Source organism: Akebia trifoliata, chromosome 14, assembly GCF_017979445.1.
Source record: "Akebia trifoliata isolate Shusen 1 chromosome 14, ASM1797944v1, whole genome shotgun sequence".
NCBI lineage: Eukaryota > Viridiplantae > Streptophyta > Magnoliopsida > Ranunculales > Lardizabalaceae > Akebia > Akebia trifoliata.
Genome location: NC_141388.1, coordinates 10,398,973 through 10,422,738, shown reverse-complemented (window position 1 = coordinate 10,422,738; position 23,766 = coordinate 10,398,973). Strand labels below are relative to the sequence as shown.

Here is a 23,766-nt window from a genome sequence, read left to right as displayed (position 1 = left end):
TTCTCGCTTCTGTTTGAAAGCTAAGAACAAGGTTTCCTAAATCATAATCTAATAAGGAGAATTAACTCGATCCTGAGCGATCTCATACACATCGGATATTTCTAAATTGAAAATTTAAAATATCACACATAAGAAGCAAGTCATAACTGAAGTTATAAATCCAAAACTCTAAAGAAGTATATCTCTGTTTTAATGTCAAATCCTAATCTGAAAACTTGCGAATAAAGAACTACATAGACCATGGAGGGGGTCAGGATTTTGCCCATGTGGGGGACAACTTGAGGGTGAAAAAATATTTTGTGGGGGCACTTAAGTGTAGAAAAAAAAATTGTAGGGGTAATAATGGTGGATTTTTTTATAGGTCTAATATTTGTTACAATATCTCATTAATCTTCTCATGTCGAAAATTCTTTTGGGGCGAGTGCTTCCACTGTAAATCCGCCCCTAATGAGTTGTAAAGGATAAAAAAAAAAAATTTAAATTAAATGTTACAAAAGGTGAGGGAAAACTCGGAAAACAAACCACAATGCTTTAGCAAAAAATAAAAATAAAAATAACAGGTTAGCCGAACAATATTAGTTTTTCAAAGAGGCAAGGCTATTAATATGAATAGGAGATCCATCAAAGAACATGCCTCTATATTTTCTCTTGACCTTCTTCCTTCACAGTCCGGTCTTCACGTCATAAACATGAAAACCCACCCCATTTTTAAAGACAAGTATTTCTCCATCGTTTAAGCTCCCCATAGAATGTTTCAAAGTTCGTCTAACTCTCCAAGGCACATTGATATACTGAATTCTTTCACCCACACTTCATTATTGCGATCCTTTGAAGGCCATATATCATATTGGTTGTAATAAAAACGATGAACAAAGGAGAGGAACCCCCTTATCTTTAGAAGCTCCACTGGGTGTCGATTAGGGAGTTGCAAGACATGAAACTTCTCCTCAATTATATCTATAAAAATTATGTGACATTCGAGTTTATGTTCCAGTACACTAGTCCAATAATAGAAATCTGTTCTTTCCATAATTTTTCTATTAGTTCAATTGGAATTCCATCAATTTGTCCTCGCAAATCCCATGAATTATCTCGTGAAGGTAGTATGCTACATTCAAATGATGTGTAATTGTAATATGAACATAGTACCTTCCGCTCCTTTGTAGAAGGAATGAAGATCAATTCATATAATCACCTACACGTGTTGATTGGGGAAATGTAATCATTTCCTTCGTAATATGATTTAAAATGTGGAGAATGCAAGGACTTTGATCTTCTAGTAGTAAAACTAAACCATTGCAGGAAGACATTATGGACCAATTCATAATATAAGTAATCAAACTCTGTGAACCGCATCGCGAAGACATCCTTCTTCGAAGAGACTTTCTCTTGAGTGATCATACCATTTTTGAATTGTAAGTAGTGAGTGGCGATGAAATTTTGTTTCTAGTTGTACTTCGATTTTTCTCCTGTATGATAATAAATTTTAAACTATTTAATCTCATTTTCGGTCCCTCGTCTTCAATTAAGGCCTTAATAAAAGTTAAATCCCTGAGCTTTCTATACAAAATTTAATCTAATTCAATTTCCCCCAAAACCTTAACTAGTCACTCAAATTTGGATGTCAGTGAATGTGATCTCTAGGTTGAAGATAGGGTTTTAATTTTATATCCTCAATGTTGAAGATGATTGGTTTTGAGGAGAAAAACCAAGGGTTTGTAGCTACAAGATGAAGATGAGGATATGTAGGTTATTTAAATTTCTCTATTGGAGAAGATTGATTACTGAAATTGATTAAAGTCGGTTCTCCTGGAACCGAATTGATTGAGAACTGGAATTAATAGGAACCGAGAATTGAATTGGAATCGTTCAAGGAGAACAATTTTGGTCACGATTCTGTTAATTTGAGAATTAGAACCAATAGAAATCAGAAGGGATTTAACAATTCTTGTCCTGATTAGTTTAGAAACCTAACCATAACCAATCCCTTGACACAAACGTGGAGGGAATCAGATCTCTCCTATTATTTGACTGTCAAGTTTAATGTGGATTTCCAATTATTAAATCAGATTCCAACCAAAGAAAATTTATAACTCTCTTCTCTGGAACCAACATGGGTGATTTAAAACGTAGGGGAGCGTTTGGAGGCCCTAAAGAGAGTTAAACATGTTTTCAAAATATAGATTAGAAGTTTCGGAATGGCCTGATTTTTTTTTGAGGATGATCTCCTCACCATAAAGATCATCCTTACAAAAAATCTGCACATCCGAAACTTCTAACCCATATTTTGAAAAATGTTTGGCACAATGTTTGATTCTCTTTGGGGATTTCAAACGCTTCCCTAAAATATATACCAAATTATTTGAAAATATTATCCAAATCATCATTTTAACTGCTTTTTACCGAATTATTATTATTTTTAAAATGTTAGGATGGTAAGGTCAACATATATTAAGAACTTTGGAAAACTTAACCGTTGAAGATTTTTAATGATGGGTTTTAGATTTTTTTTATGATGCCCTTGGAACCCATGGGCCTTTTACTAAGCCCACAAAAGAGAAAATTCAAATTCAATGGTTTTTCCTAATAGAATTTAACACATGGGGCCTTATTCTAAGAATAATTGCTTTTGGGGCCGTTTGGAAACCCTTCGACCCAAACCCGGTTGGTAGTCTGATATTTATTTTAATATAATAATAATTTGAAATATTTAAGTAGAAAACATTATTTGATTTTTATATATTTGGTATATAGAGTTTTTAACAATTGAAGGTTATTATTTAATCTTTCTCACATGCAAATTTTGGATTTTAAGAAAAAGATACTATTGTCACACCAACTTTTGTTAATACCACACCAATTTCTATGTAAATCACCAAAGAATTACATCCAGTTGGTGTGGCAATAGTAGCTCTCTTTAAGAAAATAGTAAATGAATAAGATATTTCTTTTCTTTGAAAAAATAGATTGAAGGGATTGGTAGGCATAAATCAGCGATTTCAAAGGATCAAGACGTAAAATTGAAATCAAAATCGATCGGGAGAGCAAATAACCTCTTAAATACATACAATAAATTCATGTCTTGATTTCAATATTTCAACTGGTTTATGTTTAAACAACACCTTTTTAAGAAGGGCATTTTCATAATACTCTAAATTTGATTTACTTGTTTGTTACAAATTTTAATTCTGAAAATTATATTTTGTCATTTCTGAAATTAAAATGAATGGTGTTAGAAATTACAATTTTACAATTTTAAACCATATGGTAAAAATCATCCTTAAAGCCTTTGATAAACTCCAAGAATTCCTTCTAAGTTGAAATAATAATAAAAAATTAAAAAAAAAAAAAATTATGCCACATGGCACTTTTCTGCTCATACTCATCCACGGTGGAGATTCTTTACCAAAGATTATAACATGAAGAAAATAAGAATCCAAATTTTAATTCCATAATTGTAAATCAGTACACTTGTGTTTCAAATCATTAGCGATGCTTTAACAAAAATAAAAATAATAACAGAAGCAAACAAATATTAGTTTTTCAAAGATACAAGACTGTCAACATGAATGTGAGATCTATCAAACTCAAAGTATGAGTGGCTTCTATTTTTTTTCTTGACTTTCTTCTTCCTCCATAGACCGGTCTTCACATCGTAAGCACTGAAGCCCACACCATTTTTAAAGACAAGTATCTCTCCATTGTTTAAGCTCCCCATGCAACGTTTCAAATTTCGTCTAATACTCCAAGGAACATTTGATATACTTAATTCTTTGACCCACACTCCATTCTTGTGGTCCTTCAAGGTCCATATATCATAACGATCATAATAGTTACGATCAACAAAGGAAAGGCATCCCTTTATCTCTAAAAGTTCTACGGGAGATCGAGTAGGGAGTTGCAACACATGAAACTTTCCCTTCATTACATCCATAAAAATAATGTGTTGCCCCGAGTCTACATTCCAGTACAGTAATCCATTAATAGAAATTCGTTCTTTCCAAAATTTTCCAACTAGTTCCACGGGAATTCCTTCAATTTCTATCCATGATTCTTGCGAATTATCTCTTAAATTTAACATGCTACATCTAAAACATGTGTAATCGTAATATGAGCATATAACCTTGTACTCCTTTGTAGAAGGAAGATAGATCAACTCATACCAATCACCCATGGATTTCGATGGGGGAAGTGTAATCCTTTCCTTCGTGATAGGATTTAGAGCGTAAAGATTGTAAGGGATTTGATCTTCTTTTAGTAAAATCAAACCATTACAAGAAGACACTATTGACCAACGTATATTATGAGTAAACAAATTTTGTACCTTTAGGTTCAGTCCTTCGAATTCAATGAAGCACATCGTGAAGACATCCTTCTTCGAAGAGACTTTCTCTTGAGTGATGACACCCATTTTGGATTGAAGTAAGTGGTTATTTATGAAAATAGAATCAGATATTATAGTAGACCATTTTTTACATTGATATCTAACTTTTTCGTAGAGCATATCGACTGGAAGTCTAATAAAGACATCGAAGATGATGTCATCATTAATATATGGCAGCACTACCTCCTCCTTATTCTCATCGTGTTCTTCTTTGGCCATGGCAAATTCTTTCTCGTTAAATATCTGAGTATTAGTCTCTGTACAAATTCTTCTACTCTGATTCTTCATGATGGATCTCTCAAACCAAAAAGAGTAGAATAAAAAAAACAAAGAAATGGGAACAAGAACTGTTTGGGAGCAAAAAGTAGATTGAGAGGACAAAACGATTGATGACGTGCTAACATAACTAAAGTCCGCTATTTATAACCAAAAAAAACATTAGGTACCTGTCTTCTAATTCTACTTCCTAATAATAGGATAGAAAGGAATTGGATTTTGAAGCTGACACGGAGTTCACTTCAAACTAAAATACGGAACTAGGCCTCTAAATTCTCTTGGTATTTACACATACCTCCTCCAACTTTTGATTAATATTTAAAATACACTTAAACCCATGACATGCCCCTTGACTTCAGTCTATTCTAATTGATTAATTGACAATGACTAAATGCCCTCATCTTTAATTTCTAGTTATAAATCTTTATTTTTCTCACGTTCCTATTTTTTCAAAATAACTAATTATAATCAGGAGATTGGAATCGTTGTATCTTAACATGTTTTTTAAAATGGTATTTTTTTTGTAATTTAACTCAGATTAATTTTCTTGTTAAAACTTTAAATATAATGCGCTGAAACTGGAATTTTACAAATTTCAGGGGATGTTTTGGAAAGTTAGCCTTAAAATTCGCTGACATCGAAGTCCTTCTAAGTTGAAATAAATTATGCCCAGTGGCACTTTACCCTTGATAAGAGACATCCACGGATATGATCTTTTTTACCATAGATCAATATCATCAGATGACCCTAATCATCCTTTTTTATGATTAAAAATGAGGGTAAGAGATCAGATAGTTATAACCGTTTGATGGATGTGATCTCCTGCAAATGATTGGATCCTGGCCCTTGAAATCAAATTTCTTATAAATTTATATTACTTAAAATGTACCACATGTTGCACTGGCCTCATGTCTTTTGAATAGTGGACCAAATCAGGTCTCCACGTGGCAATTTTTTTAGTTCCCAGAAACAAGAGAGAAACCCTAGTCAAATAAGTTTTTGCCATCTCAACTAAACAACTTAACCCTTGTGAGTTGGGGTGCAACTTGGGTCGGTTCAAACCGAAAACCAAATCAAACAGATAGCTTTTGGATTGGTTTGATTTGGTTTGAAACAAATTGCGATTCGGTTAAAAATATGGAATACAACAAAACCGACCTTATTTCACTTTGATTGGATTCGATTCTGACTCTTATTTAGTGGACCAACCTATGTTGGTTCAGTTCCAATTTGACCTTGAACCGAACCAAATTGCACCACTACTCGTGCGCTTAATCAATCATTCTACAATTACAAAAGGAAAACAAGTATTCAATTCATGCACGGAAATATTGAACTTATTAAAAAAAAACAGGCTAACCGATCTTTAAAAAAAGGTATTCATGCTCTTCAAGTAATTAGTACCGAATCTACCGATTCACATGCTCGTATATGAAATTTTCAGATTCTCCCACATGATTCGTCACTAAGCAACCTGCATCCATAATAATAGTATTTTAAAAAAATAAAAATAAAAAGTTTATTGGCAACTGGATTCATAGGAACCAACGAAGTAAAATATATGATAATTATGTTCATAAGATCAACCCAATATTTAATCCAAATTATTATAATTTTGGTAAGGACTTTTTGGGCAAATAGAGTTGGGAGAATAGTGACGAATTTTTCTTTCCAAAACCTTCGACTACAATCACTACGAAGCATGACTTTGGTAAGAAATACATCTTTATATCATCGGAAATGATGTAACTTGTGACACTTAAGGTTAGTAAGAACTTCAGAAGTATGATCTTTGTATTGATGAGGATCTCCTATAAAATGTTTGGCAATAGCAAAAATTAACGTAGGGACTGCATCTCCTATATTCATCGTTGATTGCGGTTGCTCTGGTGGTAGTTTTTGTTTCATTTAAAATAAATGTTTGTTGCTCAGGGGTAACATAGTTATCCCACCAACCTTTTAATTAACCGATAAAACTTGAAATAATTCGTTGAGCAATTTGATTATCTGTGATATAAGGATGGGCTGCAATAGCAACCATAGCCATTTCTTGAAGAAGATTTAAAATATTATATTATGTTAATCCATCAATGTTCCACTCATGGAACGTTTTTCCATCATAACTTGATTGTGTCATAATTTTCCTTTCCTCATATTAGGTATCTACTGGACTGGGTCTTTTATAATAATTTGGAAGAATTGAACGGATATATCTCGGCTAAGATTTGGCCATATGAATTTCAAAATTGTCTGATTTTGTAAATTGGTCAATTAATTGATTGAGATTGAGAGATTCTGAGTCTGAGGAGTCAAATAATAATTCTTCTGGAATTTAGTCTAATGTTATTTTTTTTTTTCCTTAAGATCTAATTGGACTAATTTAAGAATGATTTCCTTCAACATATCTGTTTCATTTGGGATAGTCCTTAAATTTTTAGGAATGTCATATGGAACAAAAATTGGTTTATCATCACTTTTATAAGTAGTAGTTCTAATTGTAGATTGGACTGGCAGTGGTTGCCTATCAGAAGTTAATAAATGTTCAATTCTAATTAATTGTTCTCCTATAGAATTTACATATCTATTAGTGTAATTATTTTTATTTCATAATATTATTTGTCACTACATTTTGGTTCTTGATCGAGATCCTTATATTGAATTATTTTATATAGAGATCCTAATACTGTATCTTTTCGTAGGGATGACTATTTCATTTAGTGGAGGGGGATGGACAAAGTTTAGAGTTCCTCCTTGAGGAATATCCCATGCATTTTGTTTAATAATGTTAACATTCTTGTGTTTTATAATGGTTCTTGGTTTAAAATGAGTAATGTACTAGTCAAGAAAAGGAACTATAATTTCTTCTTTGTGTAAATATTGATAATAAAATGACTAAACCTAGGTTTGTTTTTTTCTTAATAATCTTCAAATTCTTCTTTTTGTTAATTTTGGGTGAAATTATATTCCATTTGAATTTGTAGTTTATTTATTACAAATTTTGATATGACATGTATTTGAGAAAAAATTTGTCGTCTTCCATTTGTTATTGAGTTGGAGAAGAATTGGGAGAATTTTCTCGATATACAGATCTTGGTTGTTTTCTAATAGGCTATTGGAATTGTGTTTTTGGCACCTTTTAATTTAACATCTTAATTAGTTTGTTCAATGAGATGTGTCTTTGGAATTGAAAATGGAATGGAGGTGACAGACGAATTATCATTTGTAATAGTAACTGATATTTTTGTAGAAGAAAATGTTAATTCAACATTTTCATCTAGGTACTGGAAGATTGACTCAATTTCTTGATTTTCTATTTTTTCTTAAAGAGTTCCTCCTTCAAGTTTCCAACTATCAGGTAAAATAATGTTTTCCATTTAATTGTCTTTGGGGCAAATTTATTTGACCTATGAATGTTACTTTGTAATAACAATGTTTCACGTTGTGGTAAGTGTTTTTGTTAAGTTGCTGGATTAATTGTCGTTTGCATAGTCTTTTAAATTAATATGAAAACTAAGGCTAATGATTGTGATCCTAAAATCATATTATAACCCAAGGTTTGAATGTTTAAATATAAAACTTTCATTATTCCAGAGTCTAATAACAAAATTGTGAAATTATCAAAATAGATTGACCTTTCGCACAAACTTGATTCCATTATTCTTAAGAGGGAGTCTGAAAATATTTGATGTCATCTATCTCTAAGACATAATAAAATAATAGCCTTTAATCCTATTTTTGTTAATGGTTAAATTCCTACTTGTATTAATCCTATATGTAAAAATTTGTGTTAATTTTAGATGTATTTTAATATGGATTTATAAGAGAATAATTTAATTATTTGTTGTACTGAACTTAGAGGAATTGGTTGTTCACAAACTTTAATTGTAAAATCTGATTTTGAAAGAACGTTTCTTTTTTCATAAATTTGTGAAATTGATAGTTTTGGAATATTCCAATTAAATAAATTATTTTTCATATCATTAATTGAATATTCTTCCATATTAAAAACATCAGGATTGGTAAACTCCGAACTTGACTTTCTTGAAATAAGTTTAACTATTGAATTCATTTTATGATGATAAATTTAATAATTCCCGGACTATCAATGGTTTATTCCCGTACCACCATTGTTCTATAGCTAAAGGGATACACAACTATTGGTCAAACGAAACATTAAGCTTATAACATAAAATTAATTTTATGAAAATCTTATTTTTTTAAGTTGGACAAGTACAGTTATGAGCATCTAAATTTTTTAATATTATCTTTGGTATAATCGGTATTTATCTCAACTATTACTAGTTTGGTACCTTTTACGTCTCAATACCTGTCTTCAGGGATTGAGAGACACCTTTTGGCTACCATAAAGATAATATGACAAAATTGAAAATGATTCTGATACCAAAATTAGAAATCTCAAAAATGGTAATATTCATTATTCCAATTTAACATACAACCAATTAATCTCTTTCATCCATGCTTGAAGATCTTCAGCTCTGTAATGATTTACACCTTCAACAAAAACTCAAACAAGATAAATTCTCCAATAGACAAAAACTTGGTCAATTTTGTGAACAATGTGATTTACCCCGAATTAAATCTTTGCCTTGCTCCAAAAATAAATAAATAAATAAATAAAAAATTAGAGTCTAGAAGCAAAGAAAATTTTACAAATCCTATAAGTTCAACTCAAAATTTTCTAATCGCGATTTTTCAAACAAAATATACAAAAAATCCTTCAAAAACAAACCAGTTCACAAACCCACATAACACAATACTAGAAAACTAGTAGGTAACAAATCTAGAAATTTTCTTATTAATGCAGAGTCAATATCAAAAAATTTGGAAAGAAAAATTCATCACTGATCTCCCAGCTCTATTTGTCGAAAAGTCTGTACCAAAATTAGAAGTCTCAACAATAGTAATATTCTTTATGCCAATTTAACATACGACTAATTAATCTCTTTCATCCATGCTGAAGGTCTTCAGCTTTGTAACGATTTACGCCTTCAACAAAAACTTGAACATGGTCAATTTTGTGAACAATGTGGCTTACCCCCAATTAAGTCTTTGTCTCGCTTCAAAAGAAAAATTAGGGGCCAGAAGTAGAGAAGATTTTACAAATCCTAAAAGTTCAACAACTCAAAATTTTCTAATCGCAATTTTTCAAACAAAATAAACAAAAAAATTCTTAAAAACTATCTAGTTCACCAACCCACAAAACGCAATACTAGAAAACTGATAGATAACAAATCTAGAAAAATTCCTACATGTTATATGTGCAGAAAAGCAGGACATTACAAGAACCAATGTAGAGGTAAACAGAAAATAAATGAATTAGAAATAGGTGAACAATTAAAAAATCAACTAGCCAATTTAATGATAAATTATGATTACACAAGTAATGAAAACTCAGCCTATGAAATAGATGAATTAGATTCCTCAAGCAATAATGAAGAGCAATATTGTGAAGAACATTTTAATAACTCTCGATTAAAAAACTGTAATAAGAGTTGTCATTGCAACAAAAAATTTGTTATAGTACTCACCAGAGAACAAAAACTTTTATTTAAATATGTAGATAAAATAGTAAACCCAGAAATACAAAAAGAATATCTAATACAATTAAGACATTTAATAAATAAAGAAAAAAATATAAATCCTCAACATGCTAGCTATAACTTACAAAATATCTTTAAATTTTTTTATAAATAACCGATAAAAGAACTAACAATTCAAGAATTACAGACATAAATAAATCATGTCAAATAAGAAATCAAGGAATTAAAATAAATTTGTAAATCTCAACAAGAACAAATTGAAGTTTTAAATTATAAACTTAGCTTTAATACTAAAAAAATAAAACAAAAGGAAGAACCAATAGAAGAAGAAAATTTTATACAAATAATAAATAAGATCAAATTATCAAAAATGATTTGTAAATATTCAACTAGTCATTAATAAAAAATTCATAGTTGAAATAATAGCTTTAATAGACTCGAGCAGATTTAAACTGCATACAAGAAGAAATAATTCCAACAAAATATTTTGAAAAAACCTCAGAAGGACCATCAACAGTAGACAGCTCAAGTTTAAAAATAAAATATAAACTATCAAATGTTCACATATGCAACCAAGGTATTTGCATAAAAACCCAATTCATATTAGTATGAAATCTGAACAAGTTTGTAATTTTAGGAACACCATTTTTAGCCTTAATTCAACCCTTCATAGTTGACAGAACATGTCTTAAATGTATACTCTTAAATCAAGAAGTACATTTCAAATTTATTCAAGAATCATAAGAAAGAGATTTAAATCTTATCAAAAGAAAATCAATTACAAGTTCTACGAACTTAATAAGAAGAAGAGAAATATTTAAAATTACTAAAACAAGAAGTCAATTTCTGATAAATAGAAGATCAATTAAAAAATCCAATTATGATAAACAACATTCAAGAATTTAAAACACACTTAGAAAAACAAGTTTGTTCTAATCTTCCTAATGCTTTCTGGCATAGGAAAGAACATATAGTTGATCTTCCTTATGAACCTAATTTCTAGGAAAAATCAATCAAAACAAAAACAAGATCAATTCAAATGAATAAAGAAACTCTAGAATATTGCAAAAAAGAAATCAAAGATTTATTAGAAAAACAATTAATAAGACAAAGAATTAGAAAGGGGTGCACCCAGACTAGTAATCAATTATAAACCATTGAATGAAGCATTAAAATGGATTAGATGTCTAATCCCCCAACAAAACAGATTTATTAAATAGACTATATGATGTTTCAATTTTTTCCAAATTTGATATGAAATCAGAATTTTGGCAAGTTCAAGTTTCTAAGATAGATACAAGACAATCTTTACAGTACCATTTGGACATTACGAATAGAATGTAATGCTATTTAGATTAAAAAATGCCCCGAGTGAATTCCAAAGAATAATGAATGACATTTTCAATCAATATTCCAAGTTTATAATAGTTTATATAAATGATGTACTAATGTACACAAAATCAATTGATCAACATTGGAAACATCTAGAATTATTCTTGTATACAATTAAAAATCATGAATTACGTGTATCTAGCCCAAAAATAGTCTTATTCCAAACAAAGATCAAGTTTTTGGGACATAACATTCATAATGGTACAATCATTCCTATAGAAAGATCTTTAAAGTTTGCTGATAAATTTTTAGATGAAATTAAAGATAAAAAATAATTACAAAGATTGTCTAGAAGTTTAAATTATTTTAGTGATTTTTATCAAGATTTATATATAATAGCAAAACCATTATTTCAAAGATTACGAAAGAAAGCCCCATAATGGAGCCAAGCACACACCGACACAGTTAGAAAACTAAAAAAAAGATTAAAAGATATCCCTTGCCTGATTATTCCAGATCCAAGTCTCCCAAAGATCGTAGAAACAGATGCCAATGAATTAGGATATGGTGGAATTCTAAAACAAGTAAAAAAACAATAAAGAACAATTAGTCAGATTTCAATTAGGTGCTTAGAATCCAACACAACAAAAATACTCAACAGTTAAAAATGAAATTTTGTCCATTGTATTATGTATTTCCAAATTCCAAGATCTTTTGAATCAAGAATTTCTTTTAAGAGTTGATTGTAAATCTACCAAGTTTGTTTTAGAAAAAAATGTAAAATATAGCTTCAAAACATATTTTTGCCAGGTGGCAAGCAATTATTTTAATTTTTTATTTCAAAATAAAATATATAAAAGGAGAAACTAATTCAATTCCAAACTTTCTTAACAGATAATTTTTACAAGGAAAATCAGATGGCTTAGAAACCTCTTGTTTCTCCAATTAAACCCAAGTCAAAAAGTTCTTATGCCATGACAACTCCAATCTCTTCAAAACCTATTCCTGTTAACCCATCTCAATTCAGTTCTCCTAGTACTCCCTCAAACAGGTTTCAAGTGCTAGGGTCAACAAGTTCTCCTAAGACCTATGCCCAATCCATGACAGCATCACCATCATCTTCTCTGTCCCATTTTGAAGCTGAAACAGAATATGTCCCAACATTCTCCTTAAAACCTCAATATACTTACAAGCCTAATTTGTTTCCAATTTTTCAGATTGAACCAAAATTAGAAAAATTGTATCCAAAGCTTATTGCCCGAACAATTTTTGTCAAACCCAATCAATTTATTACTTCCATTCCCACAAAGAATCAACAATTTTATGAGTTTATTCTAGTTGATATTGACTCTGCATTAATAACCCATGTTCTAGATAAAGCCAATCCTACAAGGATTTCATATTCCAAATGCCAGATTCTTAGAATTTTAACCCTCTCAGCTTGAAGGCAAAATCCTAATAACATGAAAAAAATTTCCCAGCCTTTCAATCCTCAATTTTACAATTACTGGGATTATCAAAAAGCTCGATTTAATTATTTTACCTTTCAAAATGATCAATATAACCACTCTTGATTTTTTTCTCTTCAATGGCCAATTCAAAATGCAAATCCCCAATTGGTTTGTCGATTGGTGGAACTAGTATGGCCCCATTCTTGCAATTATGCCTCCTCCAGTTCATGAAGGTTTCCAGTTATTCATACAAAATTACATCGCTCCAGATATACTTTATAAAATCCCCAATTTGCTCCTCTTCTTTTCTCAACTTTCCCTTGCATAGATCTCATGTTGGGAATACAGTCTAGGTGCTCCATCTCAATTCCAACATCATCCATTCCTTTCTCGCAAATTCAAAGTAAAATGGTAGGTTAATCTCAGGTATGATAAAGCTACTAGAGAAAGCATACATCTTGACTTTATAATCACCCCTAGTTTTCCAAAATACAATCTCCCAGTTCTTCAGAATTTCCATTGGCAAAGTCGCAATTACAATCTCGCCTAGCTGGTGCTACTTCTAGAGCAGAAATGCGCAAGCACCTCCTTGAAACTCTTTCTCAAGTCTCAGGTAACGAGGATGACGACGATGATCCTCTAGATGATTTCACACAAGTAAATGAAGATGACTGCGAAGGACTTTTCCCTCTTGGTCATTTTCCAAAAAATTATTGAAATATCATCAACAGTTCTTATACAAGTCAGTAGCCACATCATCAAGTCTCATAGTTAGTTCTTATACAAGTCAACAGCCACATCATCAAGTCTCACAGTTTTCACACTTCAACACAAGCAAAGCACACGCCAATTCCATGTCAATTTGTCATTTTCTCTCAAAACAAAAGAGAAAACAATGTGTAATAGTAAGATTCCCGACAAAAAATACTATTCAATAGTGTCAGTCACCTTGTGACTCTCAATTATTTGAATCCAGAAAATTATAAATAGTAAATCCAAAACCTTCATTTTAATATAATTCAGACACGTACCCAAATACTATGCGGAGTTCAAAGTTTTATTTTCAATTCCGTCTCTATAAAAGAGACAATTCCCTTAAGACTAGGGGACAAGGGAATTCTCCGACCATCTTCTCTAATCACCTTATCCGACCATCAAAAACCAATTTTAGAAATCTTATTTTATTTCAAAGTACGAGTTTTATTTGTAAGTACTTCAAATTTTAACTGGTCCATTTAATATTGTTATATGCTGTATCAGTTTTACTTTTGAATGTATTAAAGTTTTAAATTCCAATTATTGTTATTATTTTATTTTCTAGGCAAGCAATGGGTTAGTGGTTAATGGAGGTGAATGTGGGTTCAATGGGATTCGAACCTATGTCATGGGATCAACTCTCCTCAAGCATTTACCAACTTATCTAAGTGCACATGTCATCCTTCGAATTTACTTCATAAGTAGTAGCCATGGTTTCAAATCTCAGTTTCGTTCAACAGCGAGACGGATTTACTAGCGTCTCAGGCTTCACAATATCTCGTGAGATAAACGAGATGACACAAAGACAATATTTGAAAATCTTGGCTGAGTCAACCGGAATTTTGTATATTTTGATTAAAATAACTCAATTTTTTTAGAATTTAAATATTTATTATATAAAGAAAATATGATTTTATGACTAAATATCTTCTAATCCAGCATATTTTATGGAGAAAAAAAAATTATAATTATTTTCACACAATTATATATGAAAAAATAATTATAAACCTAATTAAATGTTTTATCTCATTCGAGACGAGTTGACTCGTTCAAGACAACTCAGTCTCATTCATGTCCGAAACAAGATGTCAAACCGAGTTTTGAACCCATGGTAGTAGCCCTATCCCCTATCTTATAAAAGTAAGAATAACACAATTATTTACCATAGCTGTATTTTCTCTACAAAAGGTTTGGGCAAGGGTGGTCAAGTTTGGATCTCCAATGTGCTTCTCCCAAGCTACTTCAAATTGCAGGCCCTTGCATCTTGGAAAGAAAAGAAGAAAACATTAGATCAAAAAACACATTGCAGTAAGAATAGTCATGTTTTTCTAGATAAATATTAGCTGATTACTTCTGGAGCAAGATCAATATCTGAAGAACATGTCTCCGGATTTCTTCACAAGCCTTTTTCAATGCTGCTTCCTTGTAAGTAATAGCAAGCTCATCTACCAATCTGAAGGTAAAATGAGCAGAAAAATATATTTGATAAGCACAACAAAAGGGATTCAGATACTACATGTACAAAAGTAAAACAACTGTGGACTGGAAAGCAACTATGTGATGGTAGTTCATAGAGAAGTTAAAACAGGTTATAATTAGACAGTGGAGGCAGTTTTGAAGCCAGGTGATGTATACACCTAATTCCATAATTATTATTTTCCATTATGAAAACGGTTACCTAGGAGGGTCATTATACGGACAATTTAATGAACATTTACCTTCATGCCATTGAGTTGAATGCAGGTCCACAGGAAGGTAAAAAAGTATAAATAAATTGGAAATGTGGACCATACATCAGACAACCATTTTTGTGACAAAAAATGTAAATATGAAATTGGGTATATGGTCACTTTTGAAAATATGTATAAAAAAGACACTGTCGGTTCAATAATTTTTGCAAAATACTCAGCCATTTTCATAAAACACCATAATGAAAATCTAATGTTCTTTCTATCTAGGATAACACACAAGTTTTTTTCTATTTAGGAAAATGCTACACATCAACTTTTTGACAATTGTGCTTAATAAATGTCAATTTTGGGCAAGAACTTAGAACTCTATTCAATCCAATTACCTCGTCTTTATTTACACAAAAACAGAAAATTAGATACTAAAAATAATAATACAGTTTTGTTAGTTGCAGGATGCTTCTACTGAAAGTGTCACTCCCACATCAATTTCACCCCAACTCCTATTTCAGTACCTCCACGTCTTCCTTCACGTTACCGCATCTATAGCTTTGTCAGGCTCACATTCACAGGCGTGGCTGGAGTAGGGACAAACAAGAGTTCCAAAGTGGGAGCTAGAGTGAACTTTCAACATGGGAGTGGCACATCAAGCAGATCTTCAGAGAAAACTAGTTTGATTATTTGATTCCTTTTCTTTCTTTCTTTCGATAGAATAATTTCTTTAATTCTTTTTTAATAGCTAATATTGGTATAAATAAATCCAAGGCAAATTAACTGAGAAGAATCATGCCCAAAGAAATAACTATCCAAAAGCCCATACACTAAAATAAACCATCCTCCTCACCATACCAAATATTGGGGTAACTATAGTAACCTCATTTTCACATTCAACTCTATCTTCACTCAGATATAATAAAATAAAACTGAAGAATAGATAATTTCAGGAGACTGTACATTCTACTGAGAATGAAACCTGGTTATTCATTCAAGCTCACCTTCCAATATAAGGTGAGTTCCTGGTCCACGTCAGCTTTGTAATTGTATGGACCCGTTCAAGAACCTGTTAGGCAATGGAAAATTTTTAATTCTTCGTCCTTGGTGGAAATAACATCAGTTCCAGCAAACAAGAATTCCAGATCAGATTATTTTTGTTTTGCTCCCAACAGGTTCATGATAAAGCACATAAAGTGACACCGATTATGTCATAAAATAAAACGATTTCATGTAGATACTTTACTACATCATATAATAAAATGTGTTCATAGATACTCTACTGCATCAACTGGCATTCCTATTGCCTCAATTCTGATCATTGGATATTCCCACAACCACCTTCACAATTTTTTATATTTTTCAATCTGTAATGATAAACATTCTTCTTCTTGCCACCAACTGCTAGAAGCTATGTTTTCCGACTTCATGGTGGCAACCCAACCCATAATTTTCCAATGACGACCCACCAAACTAACAAAGGAGAAACATAGATGCTCTCTGGTTACAAGATATGAACTATCCCAGAAATGCAGGATATGACACGGCTCTAAATAATATAATTGAAAAAGTTAAAAAGAATTAAGATCATTGACCTTAACCATTGTTTTTTTGTTTTTTGCCTTTTGTTTTTATTTTTTTGGATTGGTAAGCCTGTTTTTAATGAGTTCAGTAACTCAGTGCTGGCAGGATTTGAACCCAGGTCTTTGGTATCATCACCCAAAGACTTTACCAACCAAGCTAGTTGGCACCTGCGACCTTGACCATTGTTCTCCATTATGATGGTTGTATTGGTTATCACATGCTTTTCTTTCCTAGTTCTTTTTATTAATGTCATCAATGTTTTACTAGCAAATGTAATTTATATTATAAACTGTTAGGAAAACATAAAATATTATTTATTTACTATCAAAACCTCACAAAAGTTCTTGTGAGATAGTAGCTGTCAGAAATGGGCATTAAAAGTCAACAACAATATTTATGTTGAACAGTATTTGGTGTGAGAAGACCAATAGCCATGTAATTAATTGCTATAACTCATTATCATTGAAGCCTTATCCAACAACTTGGGCTTGGTTAATTTCATTGTTATAGCTCAAGTTACTAAAGCAGAACCATGGGAACAAGAGGACCTTGACAGAAACATTTTCCAGATCCAGTGGGCTGTAGTACAAATTCCATCATTATATCTGAACCGCTAGAAAATCTTTATGTTTAATTAAAACATTCATCTTTTCTTGTACAGGAAGATGTTAGAAATTCTTACCAGTATAACTGTTTTATCATCATCAGCATGCATCCACTGAAACAGAAGTGGAAAAATGCGCCTGAAATGGGCTAATAAGACAAGCCCCATGCTGTTAAAAACTGGCTCAATAAATTCAAGCCATGCTGTACGGCGTTTATTATCTCTCGGCTGACGCTCCAAGTGACTTAACATCTCGTTCATCATCCTTTCAAACCTACGCAAAAAGAAAATAATGCTAAACATATAGCAAGGGAAAAATGCACACCAAGGAACAATTGATGATGGAGACTAATGTACAGACATAGTACATTAGCTGGAGCTAAGTGTTGAGTGGTTAAGAGTGGTGAAAACATAAAACCATGACTAACTCAGTAATCCAAAGCTAATGGTCCGTGAATTCAGAAGATTTAGTTTGGAAAAAGACTTGAATCAGTGGAAATAGGAGTAACTTGACAGGGTGGAGGAGTAGTAGATTCCTTTCCATGGTAAGGGATCATAATCCATTTGTTCATTCTTTGTCCTATTGTCAAAAGTTTGGTCCAGTTTCCATCAGCAAGAATGTTATGGCCACCAATGCAATCTTCAAAACCAACTAACTGGATGATTCTAAGCTCCAAACCATCTACTCTATGATGTTCTTTCAAATCATGAACAAAAATATATCGACATTCAAGAAAAATATGTAGAGCAGATGGTAAGTGCATCCAATCAGTTGGCTTATGGCCCAGGTAATTATCTTTGGATGAAAATCTGAGCTGTCAAATAGGGGGGATCAAGATCCTGCTGCATGCACGACATTACCCAGACTTCAGTCTTCCTCTTCATTCTGTAACTACTACAAACTTATAAAATTCAAATAGCAACGATATGACAGAAAGGAAGATTAAAAAAAAACTCTTACAATGGAAGATTAAAGAAACTCTTACCATGTAAACAGCTATTATCAAATGACTCAGTATGAAACCCCGGTAAAAACTAGTGCTAGGAAAAGGATTAAAGAAAATTGATTCAACATGCCAAACATCACCTTCAAATGAAAGTTTTGGATCCATTATCCACGGGGTCTAAAATCTTGGTCACATTCAGTGTCTAGGGCAGAACCAGATGCCTTGAAAAAGATGGAACGATACATTGGGAAAAAAAATATATGATGGGTATCGATGCAAAGGTATGGGTATGACGTTTGACACTCATGATGAAGACTGCGAATTGCATTGTCTTACATGTCCCCAGGTAAATTCTCATGTTACTTCAAAGAATTACTATGTTTAGTGGATAACCCAATTGTTTATAAAAATGAACTAAAAGTCAGGTTCTAATTACTTGCACTAATTTTTTGGTACTAGATGATACATATTACATACTACAATGATGCAGTCTTATCACCTCACAGAAGTGAGATATCTCGACTGAGAACTTCCCAAACAGAATGATAATTACAACTTACAATTTACAACCATGAATGCCATAAACTATCACTAGGTTTGAACTCTAATAAAACATACCATGAGCTACGAGGGTTCTTTCCTTGGAAACAAATCACCAAGAGTACTGACATCTCAACCACATGGTGCCATAGCTCATCAGTAGAAGCAATATTCCGACAGCATATATCAAGGATCACATCTTCATACCAACCTAGTTCAGCAGCATTCACATTCTTTGCGAGATGTATAAAACTAACCATACCCTGCCCCTGAAGTCAAACAAAGAAAAAAGTTACTTGCCACTGTAATAATTATTTGAAAACAACCAACCATGATTACTGCCATTCAACAATGGTGGTGCTGACGCAAACAATATTCAAATATTTAGGACAAAGCAATTGAAGCATAAATTAGAAATAAAAAGTACACATCACCAATGGTTGAAGACTAGCAATTGGTCTATTTGAAGAAACTACAACATTAATTTACAAGCTTTTCACATAGTTAAATGAGGTAATTGACTCGGTAATTATTGGGGCAGCCTTAAAGAAGATTGGCAAACTCTTTATGGGGTGCTCATAGATGGTGAATATATCGGATTTCAGATTAAGAAGTGCAAAAAAAATAGTCTTTTGCTTGTTGGGGTTTTATGAGTAGAATGGTGGTCGGCAGCACAGACTCTAAGAGAAAGATTAGTACTTATATTAAGCACTAACGCATACATTTAAGGAAACCTTTGATTTTTGGATATGGCACATATAAACAAATATACACATGATAAGCTAATAAACGCATCAAGAATATTATTTTAGAGTTATAAACATATTTTCTGATCAATACGACTGGATTGAAGGGAGTCAGAAACAGCACAAAACTATAATAATGAAATGGTTAGTCAGGAGTGGAACCAAGATTTCCACGTGGGGGCAACTAAAGAGTGGAAATTTTTTTGTGGGGAAATTTTTTTGTGAGGGCAATAGCGGTGGATCTTTTGTTTATCCGTCACAATAGCTCATACATCCTTGGACTTGAAAAATTCTTGTGGGGGCAAGCGCACCCACTGTAAATCCGCCCATGGTTAGTGAAAGGGTTCTTACTAAACCTCAAGAAGCCAAACAAAAATTTAACAAGGAGTTTCGCAAATCATCTCCTCCATCCAAATACAAAGAACCCGAATCAAGATGCCCTAAAATCACCCAAGATGAACAACCACTTCATTCAAAACAGGAAATTCACTTCCCAAAACTTGAACAGTTTTTTTTTTTACTTCCGTAAAAATATTTGATTATCAAAAACAATTATGGGGAACTCGCGGATAATAAGAATTCCATATGAAGGTAAAGAACTAATGGAAGACAATGCAATCATAATGTTTTACGCAAATTGAATCAAAATAAGAATCCACAAGTGTGAAAAAGTAGCAATGAAAAGGGAATACGTAGTAAGCACATACTTTCACTCCAGGCGACCAGTGATCGAGAGCTGTCAATGCACAAGGAATCACCAAAGAGCATAATTTCCCCAAATGAGGATAATCTACCTGAAAGACAATAACAAATCACAAAAAACAACAAAATACAAAAACAAAATCTAAATTCACCACATAAGAGCTGACTCGAACCTGTGTAACAAACCATCTAAACTGATAAGAAGCCACAATAGCGTAAGCAACCGGAGCCCTCGCAGAAGCAGCAGAGATCTCATCACCATCATCCGCAGTATCGATAGAACTTTCTTTAATAGTCCCTTTCAGCAAAGGAAACACCGCAGGCATCAATTCCACCACCAATTTCCTCTCATCCGAAATCGAACGAAAATCCACACCAAATTCGGCTATCTTCTTCGATTCTTTTCCATCTAAATCGCGGAAAAAAGCTCTCGAAAGCTCTTGGAAAGACAACTTCGCCGCAGTTGAAAGTTTTTCGGGAATCCATGAGAGCAAACAATCTTCCCTTTCACCTTCAACTGAAGCTAATGCAGCGCAACATAAACAGAAATCCCTAATTTCTGTTAGAATATCTTCTTCAGAGTTCTTATTAGGTAGTAGTGATTCAAGCATGGACTTAACAGAGACATTTGTTCCTTCTGGTGGACTGTAATGCGTTTTCGAAAGAGACTCTCGGATTGGTTCAGATAACCTAATTGCAGGAAGAAAAAAAAACTGAGATTAAACTTTGAAGATCGATGGAGAGAGACAGCGAGAGATTACCGTATGAGTTCGTGACGGATAACAGAGGAACCTTTGGCCATTTTGGACTCTTTTCGCCTCGAATGGGACCTGAAGTCCTGAAGTCTGAATTGGTTCGTTTTTCCTTTAAGTTGGGGCAACTATTGAGTAGTTTCCATCCTACTATACTTAAAATACTACCTCTTTACGGTCGGTACACATCCTCAGTGGTCCCTTACGAGAATAGTCAAGAAATTCCCCTTATTTTACCGAAAAAAAATTGTAAAATTCTTGGGATAAGGGACTAGCCGGTTAAATTGGCGAATTGATAAATTATTCGGTGATTTATAAATTAATCATGAGATACTGTAATATTTGTACCCTTCATCCTCAAAAAAAATTATTTTCTACAATATTCAAATTAGGGCTATTGAATAATTATCGATTAGGAAACAAATATATTTGAATTTGAATTTGAAAAAAAAATTATACGATATCTGAATTCGAATCCAAATTTGATCGATATTTTTAAATACTATTTGAATTCAAATCCGATTATCCTATTAAATAACAACTGGTTCGAACTGATTGGGAGTAAGGATTTTATAAGCGAGCTTGCAGTCCAACTAAGCAAGAGGGAGATAGAATGGGGGGTTTGAATTTGTTTTTCCTTCATAATAAATTTAGCGTGTGTGCAATTGGCTATGAAAAAAAATGGTATTTTCCATGCGTTCAATTGGATTTTTTTCATGAAAATTGGATTCTCACCTCATCTCAAAATTAAGTAAGGTTAGATGTCATTTTTCAATCTATACCAATGGAAAAAGTGAAATTCACTATCAAACTCTATCCCCAAATTTTAAACCCTAAAAATCTTTTTCCCTTTCTTTTTCTTCTCAATACAACCACTATTACCATCGCAACCACCGCCAACCATCACCAATACCATCGTTGTTGGTGGGCATCTCTCTCTCTCTCTCTCTCTCTCTCTCTCTATCTCTCACCTTGTCTCTCTCCTTCCCTCACCTTGTCATACATGTTTTTTTTTTTTTTTTTGATAGGTAATCAAACTCACATGCACACAAAAACAAAACAAAACAAAAATAAAAATAGTAAAAAATTCCCACCTGCCCTTTTTCCCATATATTTCATTTTTCATGGAAAATCAAAATCCTTCTAATCAAACATACTCTCAAGGAAAAGTTGCATAAAAGAAATTGAGAAAAAACAATTCAAAAAAGAGCTTTAATGGCAGAAAAATAGAAAGAGTGATAGAGAGGGGGGTAGGTGATTCTTACCTTCAATCATTGGAGACAAGGTCTCAATGAAAAATAATCAAAGGAGGAGACGAAGGGATCCCTTTTATCGCAATCTTTGAATCAATTGAGGAGGGAATGATGAGGAGATAAATGTTGAGTTACTCACATTGTAAAATAGTGATTTTTCTACCCTAAACCCATAGTCGAGACTTTCCATCAGACAGACACTTATCGGAGAAGATGATCAACATCTCTTACCTTCAGGGGTGGATTTAGAGTGGGGGCACTTGCCCCCACAAGAGTTTTCAAATTCTATGGGTTAGTGTGCTATCGCGACAAATTTAGTTGCAGATAAAGAAATTTGCCATTATTGCCCCCACAATTTATTTTTTTACACACTTAGTTGCCCCCACAACTATTTTTTGCACTCTTAATTATCCCCACAATTTTTTTCTACTCTTGGTTGCCCCCACATGAGCAAAATCCTGGCTCCACCCCTGCTTGCCTTGGTCATAAATCTTAAAGATGAAGATGAATGAGAGTGGAAGTATGAAATACAATATATCAAGGACTCAAAAGAAATCCCTTTTTCTGTAAAATAAAATATTTAATATAATAAATATAGAATATCGAATCAAATGTTATTGGATACAGTGAACCAATAGCCAAATTTGTATCCAAAAAGTTTTGAATAGGAAAAATGTATCTGAATTTTATGGGTAATGTCTGATTTTTTTAATACGGATTCGAACTTTTGACTATCCATTGGATGCCCTAATTCAAATCCCAATTACAAAATATGATATTTTTGGAGGTTGAACACGTTGGATTTTGGTTAGGAACCCGAGAACATTATTTGTTTGTATTCTTTGAATGTTGATGAAGTCCAATGAAACAAAGATTTTGTCACCTACCAAGGAAAAAAAAAGGTAATTTAAAGGTTCCCCTTCAGTTTGAAATTATAGATATCCTTAGTAATTTAGGTTAAGGACAAATGATCAATTTCTTACTTATAGCATTGAATCTTTCTCATTTAAGTGTAAGCCCAATTAAGCCACATTAATTCTTGTGTGTTTGTGTTATTTCTCTTATATTTATTACTTTCATGTTTTGATTTAGGGTTTTATATCAACAAGCTTTTATTTTGCTTAAGAAGATGAAAAAAGAAGAGGAAAAAAATAGGCAGATTTATCAAAAAGGGTAATCTACCATTTTCAAAAATAAGT

General features: G+C 32.4%; 1 protein-coding gene across 5 annotated transcripts; it reads right to left on the bottom strand.

The window, feature by feature from the left end:
• Positions 1-6,043: 6,043 nt before the first annotated feature.
• On the bottom strand, positions 6,044-21,472 carry LOC147386180 (ARM repeat superfamily protein). 5 transcript variants are annotated; one of them, XR_015171770.1, is made up of 10 exons: positions 21,324-21,472; positions 20,736-21,252; positions 20,568-20,654; positions 19,193-19,383; positions 17,706-17,901; positions 16,444-16,508; positions 15,112-15,213; positions 14,924-15,023; positions 12,057-12,128; positions 6,044-6,134 (listed from the first exon to the last, which is right to left on the bottom strand). XR_015171770.1 is itself a non-coding variant. In XM_086422663.1 (9 exons), exons 1-9 carry the CDS (start codon positions 21,362-21,364, stop codon positions 12,111-12,113), a joined length of 1,317 nt encoding a protein of 438 aa, XP_086278789.1. In that variant the 5' UTR covers positions 21,365-21,472; the 3' UTR covers positions 9,428-12,110. The 5 variants fall into 5 exon arrangements, 2 of the variants coding, with proteins under 2 accessions (XP_086278789.1, XP_086278790.1); XR_015171769.1 differs by lacking the exon at positions 6,044-6,134 and adding an exon at positions 8,758-9,172; XR_015171768.1 differs by lacking the exon at positions 6,044-6,134 and adding an exon at positions 9,428-9,667.
• Positions 21,473-23,766: the final 2,294 nt, after the last annotated feature.